General features: G+C 45.7%; 1 protein-coding gene across 2 annotated transcripts; it reads right to left on the bottom strand.

Moving 5' to 3' along the window:
- Positions 1-509: 509 nt before the first annotated feature.
- On the bottom strand, positions 510-15,373 carry LOC114598097 (cytochrome P450 2J4-like). 2 transcript variants are annotated; one of them, XM_028731779.2, is made up of 10 exons: positions 15,274-15,373; positions 14,167-14,280; positions 10,672-10,834; positions 8,847-8,996; positions 7,594-7,754; positions 7,059-7,238; positions 5,213-5,354; positions 2,458-2,645; positions 1,665-1,806; positions 510-881 (listed from the first exon to the last, which is right to left on the bottom strand). In XM_028731779.2, exons 3-10 carry the CDS (start codon positions 10,787-10,789, stop codon positions 703-705), a joined length of 1,260 nt encoding a protein of 419 aa, XP_028587612.2. In that variant the 5' UTR covers positions 10,790-10,834; positions 14,167-14,280; positions 15,274-15,373; the 3' UTR covers positions 510-702. The 2 variants fall into 2 exon arrangements, with proteins under 2 accessions (XP_028587612.2, XP_028587611.2); XM_028731778.2 differs by lacking the exon at positions 15,274-15,373 and having other exon boundaries at positions 14,167-14,534.
- Positions 15,374-16,581: the final 1,208 nt, after the last annotated feature.

The raw sequence follows: 16,581 nt of genomic DNA, 5'->3' as shown, positions 1-16,581 counted from the left end.
GGCTATCATGGTATCTGTGATAAAGCAACAAAGAGTCTCGCAGCACTTAATAAACACATTTATTATGGCACAAGCTTTTATGAACCTCAGCCCACTTCCATTGGGATCACGAAGTGTGATCTCCACAAAACGGTTCCCAAAGAGTCAGGATAACATTTCAAGAGACATACTAGGAACAATTAGATTTAATACTGTCAATAAGTAAATGCAAAGGAACCAATCCCTACTGAGTTGTATAAAACACTACGAATAAACTAACCTAATTTAGTCACTTAAAAATGAACAGGAGAGAGAAGAATGCCTAACAAAGAAATAAAATGGCAGCATAAGAATTGGGGGAGGTGCAGAATTGTTATTCCAGAAAGTTCACTGCAATAACCCGCAAGCCTTGGGTGGAAGCCAAACCTGTCACCTGTGGCTGCCTTTCCTCCCAGCTCCCACCTGGGCTTTCTCTCTCAGCCACTTCTCCATCTCTCACCTGGAGAGGTGAGAGATCTCTCACCTTCATCGATTCTTTCCGGGAGGCTTCTCCTGGTGCAAGCTGAAGTTCACCTGAACAACAGGTAACTAAGGTTGAGGGTGGCAGCTCTAAGAAGCTTGCGAGCCACTGCTGGCAATGAGAATGGATGACATGGGCTCTTCCAACAGCTCCCCTTCTGGCCCACCCAGCTGCTCCTGGAAGGAAATTGCAGCCAGGTTGGGTTAGCGTGGAATTGCGAGGATCCTATACGGGTGTGGCTGACAGGTACCTACATTAATGGCTTCCATGTTGACTTCCTTTTCTGCGTCTGGAAGGTGGAACTTGAAGGCACGCAGCAGGTTAGCGAAGAAGATGAAAAGCTCAATCCTTGCCAAAGGTTCTCCCACGCAGGACCGGCGCCCTGCAGGAGAATCGAAGGAACAGAATCGCTTCCATGAAAGAAAGACACAATTCCAAGCCCTCGCCTACTGTGTTGGTCATGCTCATTTGATGTTACCCAATTATCATCAAAGGTGGTCTGTTTAACTTGGAAGCCTCCGAGACCATGTAACACCGGTCCTGAAAGACCTACATTGGCTCCCAGGAGAAGCCTCCCAGTACATCTCCGAGCACAATTCAAAGTGTTGGTGCTGACCATTAAAGCCCTAAATGGTCTTGGCCCAGTATACCTGGGAGCATCTCCACCCCCATCATTCAGCCTGGACACTGAGGTCCACCTCCAAGGGCTTTCTGGCGGTTCCCTCACTGGGAGGTTACAGGGAACCAGGCAGAGGGCCTTCTCGGTAGTGGCGCCTGCCCTGTGGAATGGCCTCCCATCAGATGTCAAGGAAATAAACAACCATCTGACTTTTAGAAGACATCTGAAGGCAGCCCTGTTCAGGGAAGTTTTTAATGTTTGAAGTTTTATTGTGCTTTTAATTTTCTGTTGGGAACCACCCAGAGTGGCTGGGGAAACCCAGCCAGATGGGGGGTGGTGTATAAATAAATAAATAAATAAATTATTATTATTATTATTATTATTATTATTATTATTATTATTATTATTATTACTATTACTATTATTATTAATAATATTAATTTATTAATTATTTATTATTATCATTATCACCACCACCACCACCACAGTAATGGGATTTCACCATTAGATCTGCATCCTGGGAAGGAGAAGGAGCAGGTTCTTTACCTGTCGAAAAAGGCAAGAAGGCTTTATTGCTCGCAAACTGGCCAAACGAGTCGAGGAAGTGCCCTGGGTTGAAGGTCCAGGGGGTCTCCCAGTACTCTGGATCATACAGCGCTGAGTGAAGGTTGGGCAGCACCAGGGTCCCCTGCGCAAAAGGGAGAAGGAGAGAATTACTTCGGATGAGTTTGCAAATTAATTGTTGCCATCAGAACATCCTTGTTAGTTCTTTCTAGAAATAATTTTACTGTTTTATCCTTTTTGTACCTTGGATCTCAAACTAATTGGCTCCCGAACAATCGAAACCCAGAAGTGAGTGTTCTGGTTTTCGAACGATTTTTGGTAGCTGAACGTCTGACCGAGCCTCCACGGCTATTGACAGGCTGCAGGAGCTTCCTTCAGCCAATCAGAAGCCGCGCTTTGGTTTCTGAACATTCTGGAAGTCAAACAGACTTCCAGAATGGTTTCCTTTCAACTTCCAAGGTACGACTGTACTGCTTTTAAAAAATAATAAAAATCGAACAGCGTATGAATTCTATGAAATAAATAAGCAAAATAAAAACAAACGAGAAACATGATTCAAAATCGTGTGAAACAACTGATGGGCAATCCTTTTTGCAAGACAGGACCTTGTCTGCCCTCCATGTAATCAAATAAACAGGCTGCCTGGAGGAACCCAAAGCATCCCAGCTCCTGACTGGTGCCAATAATGGTCACAAGGATTATTATATTTATTGTATGTTTATTCATACACCGCCTTTCCGCCTGTGCAGCCTTTGGGGGAAGGGGCATCGTGTACCTTTTTAAGGGGGAAGCCCAGCAATGTGATGTCCTCCAAGCATTTCCGGAAAGGCCCGGTGATGGACACATTGCAATGGCGCATCACCTCATGAAGTACAGCGTTGGTGTAGGGCACTTTAATCCGGTCCTCGTAAGTGATGACGTGGGAAGGTCTCAGAACGGCGTCTATCTCCTCGTGGATTTTCTCTGCAGATAAATAATTTCCTTAATGGACGCCAGCAGAATTCTTCTTACTTGTTAGTCTTCATTTCCTCATACCATCTCGTTGATTTTTTTATTTTATTTTTAAGGGTGGAGGACCTGTGGACCTCCAGATGGTACTGGACTACAACTCCCATGATTCCTGGCCATTGGCCGTGCTGGCTGGTGCTGAAAGGAATTGTAGTTCAGCAACATCTGGAGGGGCCGCAGGCTCCCCATTTCTGCCCCGGACTCTTTGGATTTCAGGCATATGGAAAATGGGCAGTCATAAGGTTGATTGCTTTATTTCAACAAGTTATATATTGATTCACACACCCCTGGAATGTGCCTGGAGGTGTCTGGTAGGAGGAGAACATTCCATTGCTCAATGTGAGCATCTTAGCACTAAACTCAATTCCACAAACTGAATTACAAAATACAAAGCCAGTTCAAATTCACCATAAAACCAGAAATGCTGTTGGAATAAAAAACACCTGAGGGGTTCAACAGAGAGGGGCCTCTCTGTTCTCAGCCTTTGGAGAACTCCACAGGATTGGGCCCACAATACTGAATGTACAGCTCCTGATAGCTGTGAGCCACAGAGGGCCACTCGCTCTGCCACAGATCTCAGTGATCAGGCAGCGATATAGTGAGTTTGTGGTCCTTGGGGTATCCTGCCCCTAAGTTGTTAATGTGCCTTGTAAGTTAATGCAAGGCTGTAGAACATACTGCCCTGTAGTGATCAGGTGGGATTGCTATGAGGAATTATAACAAATATAGAGTAAGCCATCTGTGTCAGCAATGAAAGCATTGCGTTGACTGGGTTTAAACTATTTTGATATGATTCTTGATCAATCCACACCTCTGCACCCCAGTTCCATTTCTCTTTCTTGACCCACTTAGACAGGCAGGCATCCTGGGTCATCAAAGACAGTGGGCAGTTTCTTTGCTGTAGCTTTTCTGATGTGTTAATATTAGGATGTTAATCTTAGGGCCAGGAAACAGATTTCACATAAAGGTGATAATGATCTCTGTCCTCCTGGCCATCCTTCTTATCATGTGTATTGCTTGTTTATCACCTCAGGTGATAAACTCAGTTCTGTTTTATTTAAAAAGGTAAAGGTACCCCTGCCCGTACAGGCCAGTCTTGACAGACTCTAGGGTTGTGCGCTCATCTCACTCTATAGGCCGGGAGCCAGCGCCGTCCGGAGACACTTCCGGGTCACGTGGCCAGCGTGACAAGCTGCATCTGGCGAGCCAGCGCAGCACACGGAACGCCATTTACCTTCCTGCTAGTAAGCGGTCCCTATTTATCTACTTGCACCCGAGGGTGCTTTCGAACTGCTAGGTTGGCAGGCGCTGGGACCGAGCGATGGGAGCGCACCCCGCCACGGGGATTCGAACCGCCGACCTTTCGATCGGCAAGTCCTAGTCGCTGAGGCTTTAATCCATGGCGCCACCAGCGTCCCGTTCTGTTTTATTTACCCCATGCTTAATTAGTTTTGGTAGTTTAACTTTGTCCCCATGTGGGGTTTGTTGAAATGCTTAGAAGAAATCTGATTGGTTCTTACGAACATTGTAAAAAGTTCTTTTGTGAATAAAACGACCTGGGCCGAGGGGGGCTGGAGACACAGAGAGAGACTATTATACGCACCGTTCCCAGAGTCTTGCTGGTTCAAGCCTCTGTGTGTATTCTTATTAATCAGAGTTCAATCCTTCCTTTGTGAATGTCTCACTGCCCCGGGCCATACCAATATGCTGTGGTCACCTCACTTTTTTACCCTCAAGCTCTCCTATTTCTTTCACAGCCGCATGGCAGGCAGTATTTCCCCCGGTGCAGTTTTCTGGGTAAGGAGACACATCGACAGGGAAGCTACACTGGTTGACTTTCTGCCTGCGGCGGTTCAGCAGGAAGTGAGACCCAGCTCTTCAAGGTTCTGCCTAGACCTGTTCATTTGGCTCCTGTTACAGAAGATTCACACCCTTCCTCCAACTCTCTTGATATTTTGCAAAATGCTTTGCAAGTCTGACCCAATTCTCACTGCTCTTTAATCTGGGATTGCACCATTGTCAGCTTGCTTTGTAATTTTAGGAGTTTCACACATGTAGTCGACGGAACGTGCAATTGTGTTATTCTACAGTCATTATTAGCTAGTCTATTTGTTGAATGCATTCAACTTTTTTTTTTTTTTTTTTTTTTGCTGTTCGAAACAGCAAAAAAGAGTCCTGGAAGACCTGCTGCCTGCCTTGCAAGCCTTTTTACACTTGGCCAGGGAGGGTGGAGCCCTGACGGATTGACTCCAGCTACAAAAGCTGAGGCTGCTGAACAGACCCTTGGCCCAGGGGGTTCAGTGGGGGTTGTTGTTGTTGTTGATTTTAATTTTTTGTACATCTTTATTTTAGATCATGTTACGATTAATGTGGAAATTGTTCAATTGGGCTGTGCACCCCTTGGTGCCTTTTCCTCACATCAGATGTAAACCTCTTCCTGTTGTAAGCCACCTTGAGCATGGTTTTAAGTATGGGAAGACGGGTTGCAAATAAAATGATGATGATGATGATGAGTGCCTCACCTTGAACATCTGGATATTTTAACAAGTAAAGCAATCCCCAGTACAGGATAGTCGTGGTGCTCACGGTCCCTCCGATCAAGAGGTCAACTACAGTTTGAACCAAGTTGTCTTCATTGAAAGTGGACGTTGGCTCATCTTTGCTCTGTGGGCAGAATGCACAAAAGCTTAGTGGATCCCTATCCAACAAGAGCTGCTTGTGAAGTTTCCTTGGCCTTTTTGGCCAGCCAGGCTTGGAGGCAGAGCCAGGTCATGAGTCAAAGATTCAGTTGCCAGAGATTCAGTTGCTGAGCAGCCAGGGCTCCCAAAACTCTCCTTTTCCTCTGCAGCTACTTATACCCCACTCCCAGCCTATCCCTGCCCCCCAGAAACCTGGGGGGAAACTTTCCAAATAATGAGCAGCAACATTCAGAAGGGTAAGCACTAAGCTATATTTATCGGATATTTTCAGATTCTTGTTCCAACTTTTTCCTCTCTTGGCTGCTTCAAAATTGATTTTATGCTGCTGTGCTTAGGCTGGTTTGTAGAGAAGGGCCAGCTCAAAGACATTTTGGCACCTGTGGTGAACCACAAAATGGCGGGGCTTCCCCACCAGGAAAGAACAGGGATCCACATCAGAAACACAGGGGGCAGAATCACATCAACCTGACCCGATGGTTGAATTGGGAATCAAAGGCCGTTGTGTGGGGGAAAGGGGCCGACTCATGCCAGGTGGGTGCAGACCCCAGGAGACCACAGAGGGCAGCCTCTGCCATTTCTTTCCTAGGGGAGGAAGGAGACTAGCAGACCCTCCTATTCACCAAGAGGCTGCTGTTGAGGTGGTATTGTGAGGGGGGGGGGTGCTGTGGGAAAGGCAGATCCGGCCTCCAAGGGGTGTCTCATAGCTGTTGCTACAAATGAGGCATCCCTTGAAGACTGGATCTGCTACCACTGGATCGTCCCACCTGAGGCAATCACTTCATCTTGCCTCATGTGGACCTGTTTGTAGATAGTTTGTCTTCTGCTGCTTTCTATTGTTGCTAACCAGTTTAATTGTTTTGGACTCTGGACTGCATTTGGCACTGAGTTTTAAACCGCCCGGAGGACTTCTGACGTTCTGTGAGTGGCATATAAATGCAATTCATCAATATGGAGGTGGTACATTTAGGACCCATTCGACCTCAGTCAGGGTCCTCGTGGGCCTTGCTAGCGTGATCTCCAGAGTACAGTGGTACCTCGGGTTACAGACGCTTCAGGTTACAGACTCTGCTAACCCAGAAATAGTACCTCGGGTTAGGAACTTTGCTTCAGGATGAGAACAGAAATCGCACAGCGGTGGCAGCAGGAGGCCTCATTATCTAAAGTGGTACTTCAGGTTAAGAACAGTTTCAGGTTAAGAACGGACCTCCAGAACAAAATAAGTTATTAACCCGAGGTACCACTGTAGTAGGGATTCCACCCCTAATTTCCAGCGAATTCTGGGAATTGTAGTTCTGTGAAGGGAATGGCGGCCTCTGAGCGACTGTCAGGACCCTTAACAAACCACAGCTCCCAGAATTCTTTGGGGGAATCCGTGGCTGCTTAAAGCAGTATCATAGTGCTTTAAATAAATAAATAAAAATTTAAAAATTGTCCAGTAGCACCTTAGAGACCAGCTAAGTTTGTTCTGGGTATAAGCTTTCATGTGCATGCACACTTCTTCAGATAGTGCTTTAAATGTTTGGTTTGAATGTGCCCTAAAGCTAGCTGGCTGTGGGTGAAGCCACATCAGAGCCCGGCTTCTTCTTAGTAGCCATGCTGAGCCCTGCCCAAGGTCGCTTTGCCTCAGGACAGGCATGGTGATGAAGTTGGACAGAAGCTATGTTCTTACCTTTGCCATTTGGTCCAAGTAGAGGTCAATGAGATCCTCTGGTTCTTGACCTTCCTTCCATCTTTCCTGGTGGCTTTGGACCTCATCCTTCACAAAGGCATGGAGGAAGTTGTTGTATTCAAACGCTTGTTGATGCGACCCTTGTAGGCGGCGCATAATCCGCGGGAAAACATTATATACCTGTGGCAACAAAGGAAAATGCAAGTGAGGAGGAGTGTCATGAAATTAATTCCGACTGAGCCCAAAAAACGGCTCTGAGAGAACCTTAATGTGCTGGAAAGGGGAGGCAGGCCATTTCTCAGAAGAATGCAATGTTTCTGCAAAGGATGCAGATTGATCTTGCAAAAGAATAAAAAGGAAGGCAGCAGCTGGTCGTGCCAAACCCAGAAAATAGGTGGAGTTTTGCAGCATGCACTGTGTGGGGTGAGAACACAAGGACCCTGAGCAGAAAGGCCCCTGTTTTCACTTAATTTCAGGAAGCGTAACGGAAAGCGGCTTTCAAGAGGTTCAAGAGCAGGAATAGAAGGAAGCTCACCCCACCCCTGAAAGAAGCCGGAATGAAGACGATCAAATAGGTGGCTTTTATCAATCGGTTGAAAGAGTTGTCCTCACTGGCGAAGCGATGCCCAAACAGCAAAGAGCAGATGACGTTGGCCACAGCGTGGTTTATGGGGGTCTGGGGGTCAAAGGCTAAACCTGTGAATGCAGGAAGAATTAGTGGCATGGTACACACACTCAGGGTGGCGCTGTGGGTTAAACCACAGAGCCTAGGACTTGCCAATCAGAAGGTTGGCGGTTCGAATCCCCGCGACGGGGTGAGCTCCCGTTGCTCAGTCCCTGCTCCTGCCCACCTAGCAGTTCAAAAGCACGTCAAAGTGCAAGTAGATAAATAGGTACCGCTCCGGCGGGAAGGTAAACGGCGTTTCCATGCGCTGCTGTGGTTTGCCAGAAGCGGCTTAGTCATGCTGGCCACATGACCCGGAAGCTGTATGCCGGCTCCCTCGGCCAATAAAGCGAGATGAGCACAGCAACCACGGAGTTGGTCACAACTGGACCTAATGGTCAGGGGTCCCTTTGCCTTTACCTTTAGACACACTCACACACCATCGTCAATGAATTAATGTAGGGTATTCTTTTCCTTTTTCTTCCCCTCCCGCTTATATATTCTAGTTTTCCTCCCCCCCCCCGCCATCCTTTGTATAAATATGCTCAATGTTGTTTGTATTTTGCATTAATTTTTTAAAAACAATGAGGTGTTTTTTTTAAAGCAGTAAAAAACATTTACAACCGGAAACACCTTCACCGGGCACCTAAAAAGATTGTCATGTTGGCACTAGGCAGACCCCTCTGGGGTGCCAACACTGAAAAGGCCCTCTCTCTTGTAGCGAACCTCATTTGTTTCATTTTGTCCACACTCCGCTTTGCATTCATATGTTGCAGAACTGGCAGAAGATGAGTTCACAGCCACAAAACAAACCTGCTCAAGGTATTGGGCAGGGACTTATCTCAAATTAAAAGACAATTGAATCACTTGGAAACAGCTGCTGTGCAGGGCAAGCACTGCAAGGAAGCTGCGTCCCCCTCTTTGCAAGATAATCAGTTATTTTGGCAAGTGCATCAGCCGTCAGAGGAATTCCAGAGGGATGGGGCTGTACCCTTTCATTTCTGCACAGTTGTCTTCCGAGTGCCTTGCAGATCGGTCCATTGCAACAAGGAACCCCAGATCATGTGTCGTGTGGAGAGGGCTATCATAAGCAAAAACTGAAAGCTGCCTGGTCGTGAGTTTACCTTCTTTGCTTGTCACTGCCATTAGGAGTTGGTGGGCTTCGTTGTGAATTCTGTGTTCCAGGTGCTTCTTCCCCATCCCAAGACTTCTTAGTGCCATCATGGCAAAGTATTTCTGCTGCTTCCAGTTATGGTTGTTCGTAGGATAAATGCCTGTGTGACACAAAAGAAAATCCTTTTTCTGTGTCAAGCAGTGCAGCTGTAACACGATGGGCGACAATATCTTTTGCCCTCCACAATAATGTTGGCAATGACAGATTCTTTCAACTGCCTTTATCCATTGCGGCTAAAGAGATAAAGATGCGCCTTGAAGGCTGGCAAATTAACTATGACACAAGCCGGTCTTTGCTAACCTGGGGCTCTCCGGGTGGCTTGGATGGGCTGATGGGAGTTGTCATCCGAAACATCTGGGGAGGACCAGGTTGACAAAGGCCAGTGTGAGCTTTCTAGACCACAGTCCACTTCGTAAGATGCACAATGATATCCTCAGCTACTGGCAGGATGGGAAGCAGTGAGGTCAGAGGGAAATGGATTGCAGAAGGTACAGATTGTGACAATTAAGTTATTAGGCAGTCACAAAGAAATTTGAATGATAGATTCTTTGTAATGCTACATGACAACTCAGTTCTGGCACCTCTCCATTGCCATTCTAAGAGAACAAGGGAAGTGTTCATGGTGATTTCTGGCACTTCTTTTTTTCTAGAAAAATAGCATTGTATGTGTGTGTTTGTAATAAATACTCCACACAGATAGTGCTCAAACCTGTAAAGGTTAACATCTATTCTATTCATAAAAGCATTAAAGAAAACAATTTCTTTTAATATCCCTGAAACAGGATTCCATATTCCTGATTCATGTTGTTTATATCTATATCATCTATCTATCTATATCTATCTATCTATCTATCTATCTATCTATCTATCTATCTATCTATCATCTATCAATCATCTATCTATCATCTATCTATCATCTATCTATCTATCTATCATCTATCTATCTATCTATCTATCTATCTATCTATCATCTATCTATATCTATCTATCTATTATCTATCATCTATCTATCTATCTGTCTATCTATCTATCTATCTATCTATCTATCTATCTATCTATCATCTATCTATCTATCTATCTATCTATCTATCTATCAATCATCTATCTATCTATCTATCAATCTATCTATCTATCTATCTATCTACCTATCTATCTATCATCTATCTATCATCTATTATCTGTCTATCTGTCTATCTATCTATCTCTATCTATCTATCATCTATCTATCTATCTATCTATCTATCTATCTATCTATCTATCTATCTATCATCTATCTATCTATCATCTATCATCATCTATCTATCATCTATCTATCTATCTATCTATCTATCTATCTATCATCTATCATCTATCTATCTATCTATCTATCATCTATCATCTATCATCTATCTATCTATCATCTATCTATCTATATCTATCTATCTATCATCTATCTATCTATCTATCTATCTAATCTATCTATATCTATCTATCATCTATCTATCATCTATCATCTATCTATCTATCATCTATCTATCTATCTATCTATCTATCTATCTATCTATCTATCTATCTATCATCTATCTCTTGGATACTAAGAAAGAGATGGGGTGATGTCAAAAACTGAAATTGGACCTCAGTTGGCAGGAAGAATTTAAAGAGCTGCAGCTCTGCAGTATCTCTGTGCCAGCAGTTTACCAAATTTCTTCTTGTCATGTGTTTGTTCAAGGCATCAGAAGGACACCAAAGATCTGCTTTAGTCTAATTTCCAAGAAAATAATAATATCGGTGTTTACCTTTTTCGCCCATCAGATCCTTATAGAAAGGTGAGAGCGCTCTTCCCGCAGTCTCTTCCGAGTGAGTGACGAGGCACTCTTTCACTGCCTTGTATCCATTCAGCACAACAAAAGGCATGGTTCCCGCCCAGACGGTGTAGATGTCTCCATAGATGTTTGCCAGCTAGAAAGTTCATTATCATTTTTATTTTTTTAAAAAGCAAGAATATAAGACGGTTCCTATTGGATCAGGCCAATGGCCCATCTAGTCTGGCGTCCTCTTCTCACAATGGCCAACCAGATGCCCACAGGAAACCCAGAAACAGGCTCTGAACACAAGAGCAACTCTCTCCTCCTGCTGTTTCCAGCGGCTGCTGTTCAGAAACAGTACAGTCTCCAGATGTGGAGACAGAGCATAGCCATCCTGGCTGGCAGCCATTGATAGCCCTCTCCTCCTCCATGAATTTGCCCAGTCCTCTTTTAAAGACTCCCAAGTTGGTGGCCATCACTGCCTCCTGTGGCAAGGAGTTCCATAGTTTAGCTATGCACAGTGTGGTTAAAACCACAGCTGAAGAAGTGAGCTGAAAGGAGATTTTCTGGCATTTTTCTTTTAGCAAGGGGTCAATAAAGGATTGGGGTCTGGGAATTATGCAGTTCTGTGAACCACAAAGCTCTGAGTTCAGATTTTGCCTTGACCGTGAAAATATTTGGAGACTACTTTCTTATGGACACTGACCTGCCTTAGAGGACTGTTACAAAGATTATTGAGGTCAGGAACATGAAGTCCTTTAACCCCAAATCACTGCAGGGTTCTTCACATGCAACGTTCAATGAAGGTACAATCTATGTACCTTGTGCACAAATATTTGAGCTGTACAGTCGTCTAGTTGGTTGCTATAGTTGAGCCTCAGAACCATAGAGTTGGAAGGGACCCTGAAGATCACCTGCAATCCCCTACAATGCAGGAATATGCAGCTGTCCCGTAGGGGGATCAACTCTGCGACCTTGGCATTATCAGCACCATGCTCTAACCACACAAACTCTTGTACATATGTGGTAACAACATCTACTTGTCTGCAGTGCAATGTGTAAACAAGATTGGGAGCAGCTAGTATGTACAATGTGGAGTGGAGAAGTAGCAGCTAGAGGAAGGGGTGCCAGCCCTACCATGAGGCATATTGGCCTTCTGTGAAATGGGCATATCCCATCCCAGCTGCCCAAGCTCTGCTGCCACATGACCACAACCCTGGAGCAGGCCCGCCCTTCCTGGCTGCTACTTCTGCTCTGGTCCCTGATGCTGGCAGCTGTCTGGTTGGGCACTCCAGGACCAAGCCAGTATCCCGCTTGCTTGGGTGTGCCACAGCTGGCTCCTTGCTGAGTCATGGAGCACCAATGGTGGACCTTCTCCCTCAAGAACTGCAGTACTTTTAGAGAGAGCCTCGGGTGCTGGCATCTGCCCTGCCAGGTTCTCCATGACTGCTGGCATTCAGAAGACCAGATCAGGCTGGCTGCCTACAGGCTGCTGCCCGGCAATACGGGGAGACGCCTTGCATAGGGCTTCCCAAAAGTCTTGCCTCGCAAAGTCTCCTGGTGAACTGCAGTGCGACTTTGGCGACTGTGCTGCCTGTGGCTGATGGGAGTCGTGGTCCAAAACACCAGGTTGTAAAGGCACAATTTGAACGTTTACAATTGCTCCTAAAGAAGGAACCAGTGTTCTGGAATGTATTGAGCTGTAATCAACCTTTTTTTTTGGGGGGGGGGGGGTTGGCACTTCTGAGAAGTTTCTCCTGTTTGTATTCTTTGTGTGCACACATATACAGACTTACAAATGAATTTGCAATTTGCAAATGCGTGCAAATTGACGTGGTCCCAGCCCACCCACCATTAGGGGGAGCACTCCAGCCTGAGGCGCAATGCTGACCATGTGCATAACGCTAAAACTATGGTTTAGCATTGCACCCAAACTGGACTATGATATATATGCCTGCAGGGCACTAAAGCAGCAGCCAGAGAACGAGTGTGGAGATTACCATCTCTCCTTCCTGGGGAGTCCTTTTCTTCCAGACAGAAGACTTATTTGCCTTTGGAAAGACTACTTAACCAACTTGAGAGCGTCTCGGTAAACAAGTTGCTTTTTAAATAACCTTCTGACTCATGGTGCCTTCTGGGGAGGGCAAAAGATCTCTCCCCCTGCCATGCAGCAGTCAGCTGGGAACCTACTAGGATAGGAGCATAGGAAACTGCCTTCTACTGAGTCAGACCAATGGTCCATCTTATAGCTGTCAACTTACAGATTTGAAAATAAGGGACCATCGGCCTCGAAAATAAGGGACCAGCAGCCAAAATAAGGGATCAATAATTACTTTGATAAAATACATATTTTGTTGCGTGCAAATGGCTTTAGATACCTATTAGGTCCATAAATTACCATGTAGCATATATTCAACACAAAAAAGCAACAATTTGTTGTTGACAAAGGACAGCTGGACATAGAAAGGGCCCCAATACCTTCAGTAGCTTATTTAAGGCACATCATCAATAAGGGACAGCAGCGGGACATGGCGCTGGGATAAGGGACTGTCCCACCAAATAAGGGACGCTTGACAGCTATGGTCCATCTACCTCAGCATTGTCTACACTGACTGCCAGTGGCTCTCCAGGGTCCCTGTAACTTTTTATTTACAGAAAATAAAAATCAAGGGACCCCAGATAAATTTTTTCTTTTCTTTTGGGAGATGAAGGATTTCTAATTCAACTTTGCTGGGTTAAAAGTAAATAGTGAATTTGGATAGAAACACGAGGCACCAATAAAACAGGTAAGAGGACTCAGTTTTGCAATCTTCTCTTTCTGTTTCCTCTACTTAATTATCTTTGTTTTCCCCAGTTTGAAGGTCACTAACTTTGTTCTAAACACACTTTGCTGACCTGATCTAGTCCAACCCTCCTTGAGATGGGGAAGAAATTTGCTTCCGTTCCCTCATTAATATGAAACTCCTGAACACACACTTCATGAAACCATGACGTGAACCGAAACAGTTATCCTTTGAAATTTGCACCTCTCTCAGTTTTGCAATGTGGTTCCCCAGTCAAATAATGTGACCCAGAAATGTGCATATCTGGGGAATGTGTGCATCGAGATGCATTACATACATTAGTGGATATAACATACAAGAATGCATTACATTAGGGGAAATCGCTTGCAAACGTGTGTGTATTGGGAAATTTTTGCAGAAAAATGCTGAGGAGGTCTTTCACAAGGACTTTTTAAAAATAGCATGCCAATGCAGAAATGTGGAAATCTGAACTTAATATCAGAAAACTGAGAAACCAAAATGGACAGGTTTGACTGTCTCTAATCTCTCCCCAGATGTCCTCTGGGGGCTCAGCCAATATCACAGTAATGATCAAACAATGCTGAAGTAAGCTCTGGGCAAATGACCCACCTTATCCTGACCCCGGGCACCATGCCTTTGTCCCCCTCCCCCTCCCTGCCCACCAGCCACTGCCAATAATTACCTTAGCAAGAATCTCTTTCTTAAGGGAAAAATCCAGGAGCCACAGATTCCCAATAACGGGAAGAGGCGTCGGTCCTGGGGGGAAGTGAGTCCGTGCCCATAGCAGCTTCAGAAACTGTATAACGAAGAGAGAGAGGACTGCGAGTAGGAAAAGTCCACTTAGCCCAATCATCCCCCTAAACATCCCTTTTCATCCTTTGTCCTCGGTCTCTCCTTCAGAAAACCTCCTGGTTCTAATTATTGCTAAGAGATGTGTCTGCAGTCATTGCCTCTCTTTCTCTCTCTTCCTTTTTCTTTGGTTTATTATTATTATTATTTTAAAAATGGCATTAATGAGTGTGGGGGCCCCCACTATTTGACTAAGCCACACCTACTGTGCACTCTGAGCTCTCACTGGCTCAGCGGCCGGTGATGAGGTCAGCTGGGCAGGTCTGGAGAAAGGAGGGATGGCTCCCAATGAATCTCAGGTAGGGATGAATGACTCTGTCTCAGTGTTGCTTTCTCCCAGCTTCTCATTTTCCCCATCTTAAGTTCAGTTCTTCACAGTTCATGATTTATTTATTTCCTTAACTCCTCATGAAAATTCACCTGCACTTCATCCTGATGCATGCATTTAGTAAATGCGTTTAGAATGCATTTATTTATTTAATTTTTTTTATTTTCAGTGCAAAATTACAACAAAAATTACAAACATTGAATCCAAAATAAAACAGTGCAAACAAGGGAAGAAAAAAAAACACAAGAGAAAAAGCACACACAAAAAAACAAAAACACACATCTACAAATAAAACCATATTATCATTCTAATCTAGTCATTACATACATATACACATATTGACTTCCTTCCTTTGTTCTAAGGATAGAATGCATTTATTATAAGACCTAAAACAGGGGTCCTCAAACTTTTTAAATGGGGGGCCAGTTCACTGTCCCTCAGACACTATCAGGGGCCAGACAGAAAGTTTTGGAGAATGGGCTGGCGTGTTCACGGGAGCTGAGCGCCTCGAAAGTTGGGAGCCTGCAGGAGCTGGTTGAGAGTGGTGCGCACTGCCCAGTGTCGCTCTCCAAGGAACATGGAGATGGAGACAAGGACAAGCTGGTGCCTCACCTGCAGCTGCCACCCCGTGCGGGCGTTTATGCCCCTTTGTCCTCCTGCTCCCCAGAGGTGAAGGCCACCGCCTGGGCCACTTTGCTGCCAGCCTCACCATCCTCCACCGTCACGTTGGCTGCCAATGAGAGTGTGGCGGCGGCGGCCCTGCCGAGGCCTAGCCTGGGTCGGCTGTCCTCCAGGAACGCCACTGCTGCCCCCCTCATGGGGACGCAGAGCAGCAGCAGCCGCAGGAGCACCAGGGCGGGGGTGGCAGGAGGAAGAGGCAGAGTGGCGGCGGCTCCACCAATCAAACGCCGTGCTTGGTTTACCTCAGCGTGGTGCGGGGACGTCTCTGCCAATCAAACACCGCACCTGGTTTACCTCAGCACAGCGCGGTGTTTGATCGGCAGAGACGTCCCCGCGATGAGGTAAACCAGGCGCGGCGTTTGATTGGCAGAGCTGCCGCCACTCCGTCTCTTCCTCCCGTCGTCATTGTCAGGAGTCTCGGCTTCATGGCAGGTTCTTAAATGGCCGGGCGGGCCGGATTTAGAACCCTGGTGGACCTGCTCCGGCCCGGGGGCCGTAGTTTGCCAACCCCTGACCTAAAAGATCTACCGTGGCTCCCAGAACATTTCTGAACACAATTCAAAGTGTTGCTGCTGACCCAAAGGAGCATCTCCACCCCCATCGTTCAGCCCCAGAGCTTTTTTGCCATAACCTGAGCTCATTTTTTGCTCCCCATTCAACTGCTTTCTTCTCAGATTTAAAGAGTCAGGACAGCTGGTCACGAATCTCTGCCATCCTGTCGAGATCGTTCCTTAATCTGTCATTAATTAAGGTGTGATTTATGAGTATTCTCTGATGCCAAGGCATCTGCCAGGTGACTCACAGAATGGGTTTCCACACCATGCTTGAGGGGAACAGGAAGATGTCGCTTATGGGAAACTCTTTTGTTGGGAAACCAACATCTTATCAGCGTGTTTGTTTCTCTCTCTCTTCTAGCAAAACAATTATCTAGGTATTCAAAATACCATAGCTGTCAACCTTCCCTTTTTTTGTGTGAAATTCCCTTATTCCAGCGCCGTTTCCCGCTGCTATCCCGCATTGTTAGATATCCCGTAGACTGGCCCCGGGGACAGGTGAGGCTGCTGATCCCTTATTTTCAAATCTGAAAGTTGACAGCTGTGGATGAAAGAGATCTGCACCTGGGGAACGTCGTAGTAACTGAAGAGGAGGACTGGGGTGACCTTTTTTAGTTTCTAATCTGAAAAACAAACTCAGACTTGTGCACTCGATTAACGAAGTCAGCGGTGTGGGAAACAGCTT

The sequence above is a fragment of the Podarcis muralis genome, chromosome 6 (genome assembly GCF_964188315.1).
Source record: "Podarcis muralis chromosome 6, rPodMur119.hap1.1, whole genome shotgun sequence".
In the NCBI taxonomy this organism is placed as follows: domain Eukaryota; kingdom Metazoa; phylum Chordata; class Lepidosauria; order Squamata; family Lacertidae; genus Podarcis; species Podarcis muralis.
Note: the sequence above shows the minus strand (reverse complement) of the source record. Positions and strands in the feature narration are given on the sequence as shown.